This window comes from Prosopis cineraria, unplaced genomic scaffold (genome assembly GCF_029017545.1).
Source record: "Prosopis cineraria cultivar Desert tree isolate PC_DT_omini unplaced genomic scaffold, ASM2901754v1 PC1218, whole genome shotgun sequence".
NCBI lineage: Eukaryota > Viridiplantae > Streptophyta > Magnoliopsida > Fabales > Fabaceae > Prosopis > Prosopis cineraria.
This window is the reverse complement of record NW_026556543.1, coordinates 33-2,961: the sequence shown is the minus strand read 5'-3', so window position 1 is coordinate 2,961 and position 2,929 is coordinate 33. Positions and strand designations below refer to the sequence as shown.

Here is a 2,929-nt window from a genome sequence, read left to right as displayed (position 1 = left end):
AGCGAACTGTTCATTGGGGGAAAAAAAATCAATAAGCGAACTGCCTTTTCCCCCCCTTGGGATAAATGAATGCACACAGAGTAGTCCATCCACACCGGAGACCGGAGCGGAGAGGCATCAAGCAGTGCCGCCGGAGTGCTCTAGTTGGATCCATTGTTTAATCTTTAAGATTGGCTGCTTATAATTTATATATTGTACTTCAGAATGTTGATTCTCGTCCTTATCCTTTTGTCTCCGTCCAATAATAGTCTCTTCCTGGGCCTATTCAGACGGATAAATTGTGGCTATTTTCTATTAACAAAATTCAAATAACTTCGTACAACTCAAAGATGCCAATGCAATACAAATCAATTGCAGCATTTTGCGCAGGAATATATAATATACGGACCAAATATATACAAAATTAACATGATTGTAGGTCCACTAAGGACCAAAGTTTTACAGCCAAGTAACAAGCATGGTAAATCTCCCAAAAAGTCAAATGCAGTGACTCCTTCCTATTGTGGCAGCACCTCCAGACATGATGCATCTTCCCATGGTAGAAACGATCCTTCTTGAGATAAATTCTGTCATCGCACAAATTATGAATCAAAAGGTGATGCTACCACATAACATCTAATTTTCCATGCCCCAACTCCCAACAATAATCCTCAATGCATTATTTGAAAGCCATTCTTTCTGCAGAATACACGCGATAATCTAGAAATATTCAATGTTTTTACAAGCCTTTTCATGACTTGACGTTGAGTATATTTATATCCCTTGTTATCTTCTTCTTGTTTTTTTTTTCTGTGGGGGGGGGGGGTTAATGAATAGAAAAGATCAGGATGTGGAAGTTTAAATTCATAAGAAGGTTACGTGTATGCAAGCACGGTAAGACAGAAGGATATGATTAAGGAGCATGCATATATATTAAAACGATTCAGCTTATTTAGGGTTTATTTCGTGAATAATCTCATTCATACATGCGAAGGAATGCTTTCATAAAGTGCTGCTACTTGCTACATGGCATCATGTGGACCCAGATCTAGGAGCACATAATTCTTACCGACTTGTCAAGGAAGAATGAGCTAAAGCAGACACTGATAAGAAAGCTTACTACAGGAAAGGTTCAAAGCAAACTGTTGCTGAGTAATCTCATAAACAAAGCCGAATAAATGCACAAAAGGACTACAATCTAGAATGAATGTTAATATCTACCCACAAAAGACATACTGAACACTTTAAATCTTAAAATGTGTAAAAAGCAAGATATGTTCATTTCCACGTAGAGGATGGCGTCATGAATTGAGCAGCGCCAGAAGAATCAAAACAGTTAAAACGAATGTATAGGATGCTAAAAATCCAAACATACTGTCATCCAATAGAAATATCCACGTAGGAGATTCAGAACTCTGGGATGATCATCACGAACTGAATATAATCTCTTTGCAAGATCTGCACATTCAGCTCGAAACTCAAAATTTACTGATCTTGAACAAGGAATGCCAAGAGACAACAAGAAAACTAAAATGAAGGAATCTAGACTAAATGTACTCGTGTCAGTAGATTTTATTATGCACAGGCAAACAAAGGTAGTGTCATACATGCAAAAGCTACATTGCAGGTGGCAGAATGTACCAAAGCACAGCGATAAATCCTACTTACCAGCATGGTAATCAAGAATAGACTTTGGAGGACGAGTGTCGTCGTCATAGCTTTTTGTACACGAACGTAAAACTCTTTGGCTTTGCACTGGTTTTTTTTCACTAAGTTGTTTAAGAAGCATCCAGTACTCTTCCTCAGAGTAAGGTCTCTTAAGATCATCCATGAGTTTATCTCTAAATTCTGTGTGTTTCCGTGCACGGGCTTTATGTTTGTGCCACCACTGATCCACATTCACCTGGGAGGCAGCAAAGGAATCCAAATGTTCAAATTTTTAGATTCAAACGCTAAAAACAATATACATAAAGCAAAACAAAGAATAAAAAATTGAAATAAAGCAAAAATGATGGATTCATCAAAATTTGCGATACGTACAGGTTCTTGTTGTTTTATCAGGGGCCTTTTTAAGTCAGGAAGATGGTCTTTTGTTCTTCTTCTTCTTCTTTCACTGTGAAATCGACGTTCGTTGAACAGCGGTACTAATGGCAAGAGGTCGTTTTGGTTTCCTACCCCTGCGCGTCGTCGCCCTTGGACGCACATTCTTTTGAAGAGGTTGGTTTTGGTTTTGTTTCCTACCTGCGGTATTATGAAGCTGCTCTGCCTCAGAGTTCAAATTCGTGTCGACAGAAATAAGGTGGGTCCAATCGTCAAGGTTAGACTCAGAGCGTGTTGCCGTTGGTAATGTAGAATCCTCTAGTTCCGCTGCCTCGTATTTAACAAAGATACCGTCTTCGGGATGTCAAGCACATAAGAATTTCCGTCAAGCCTCAAGTGATCCAAGAAAAAACTATACATGTCCTCATTGTTGTGAACAGCTCTGTTTTCTTCCAGGAGATGGGAGCAGCAGCTGGGATTTGACACTGTCGTAGAGGTCGCAGCAAAATTCACGACATCCGGGTCGGCAGTGGATTAGAACGTGAAAAGCGTCGGATAGAGAAGTAAAGAAGCTGAGTTTGTCGGTTCTTGATTGGAGGCTCCTGCTCTTGTTGCGCACGTGAGTAGAAATATCATGGTGACAATCCCAAGACTTCGTACTTGACCTTGTCGTCCAATCCGCTACCGGTTTCTCTGGGTTGGCCGCCATTGCATCCCTAAATTATGACCCCCACCCTCTATGCCCTAAGTTTGTTTCTTTAACTTAACCTTAATTTATGAATTAACTGTTTCATAATTAATTATTATTTACACAATCAACCATTAAATGAAAGAAGAGAAGCCTAACCTTTGCAGTTCAGGCGTTTCAGAGGTACGAGCTCCAAGTGTTGGCAAGGGACTCGAGGGGGAC

The 2,929-nt window shown here is 39.9% G+C and overlaps 1 protein-coding gene across 2 annotated transcripts; it reads right to left on the bottom strand.

Annotated features, from left to right (window-relative positions):
- Nucleotides 1-268: 268 nt before the first annotated feature.
- On the bottom strand, nt 269-2,399 carry LOC129299582 (uncharacterized). 2 transcript variants are annotated; one of them, XM_054938061.1, is made up of 4 exons: nt 2,020-2,397; nt 1,648-1,882; nt 1,355-1,437; nt 269-566 (listed from the first exon to the last, which is right to left on the bottom strand). In XM_054938061.1, the coding sequence occupies exons 1-4, from the start codon at nt 2,182-2,184 to the stop codon at nt 498-500; spliced, it is 552 nt and encodes a 183-aa protein (XP_054794036.1). In that variant the 5' UTR covers nt 2,185-2,397; the 3' UTR covers nt 269-497. The 2 variants fall into 2 exon arrangements, with proteins under 2 accessions (XP_054794036.1, XP_054794037.1); XM_054938062.1 differs by lacking the exon at nt 1,355-1,437 and having other exon boundaries at nt 2,020-2,399.
- Nucleotides 2,400-2,929: the final 530 nt, after the last annotated feature.

Bases quoted from the DNA above. Each gene is read 5' to 3' on its own strand.
- LOC129299582 (XM_054938061.1), bottom strand. From the start codon at position 2,184: ATGTGCGTCCAAGGGCGACGACGCGCAGGGGTAGGAAACCAAAACGAC. The intron at 1,883-2,019 runs GTACGTATCGCA...GCTGCCTCCCAG, and splicing joins TGATAAAACAACAAGAACCT to GTGAATGTGGATCAGTGGTG. The intron at 567-1,354 runs GTATGTTTGGAT...GTGCGATGACAG, and splicing joins GATATTTCTATTGGATGACA to AATTTATCTCAAGAAGGATC.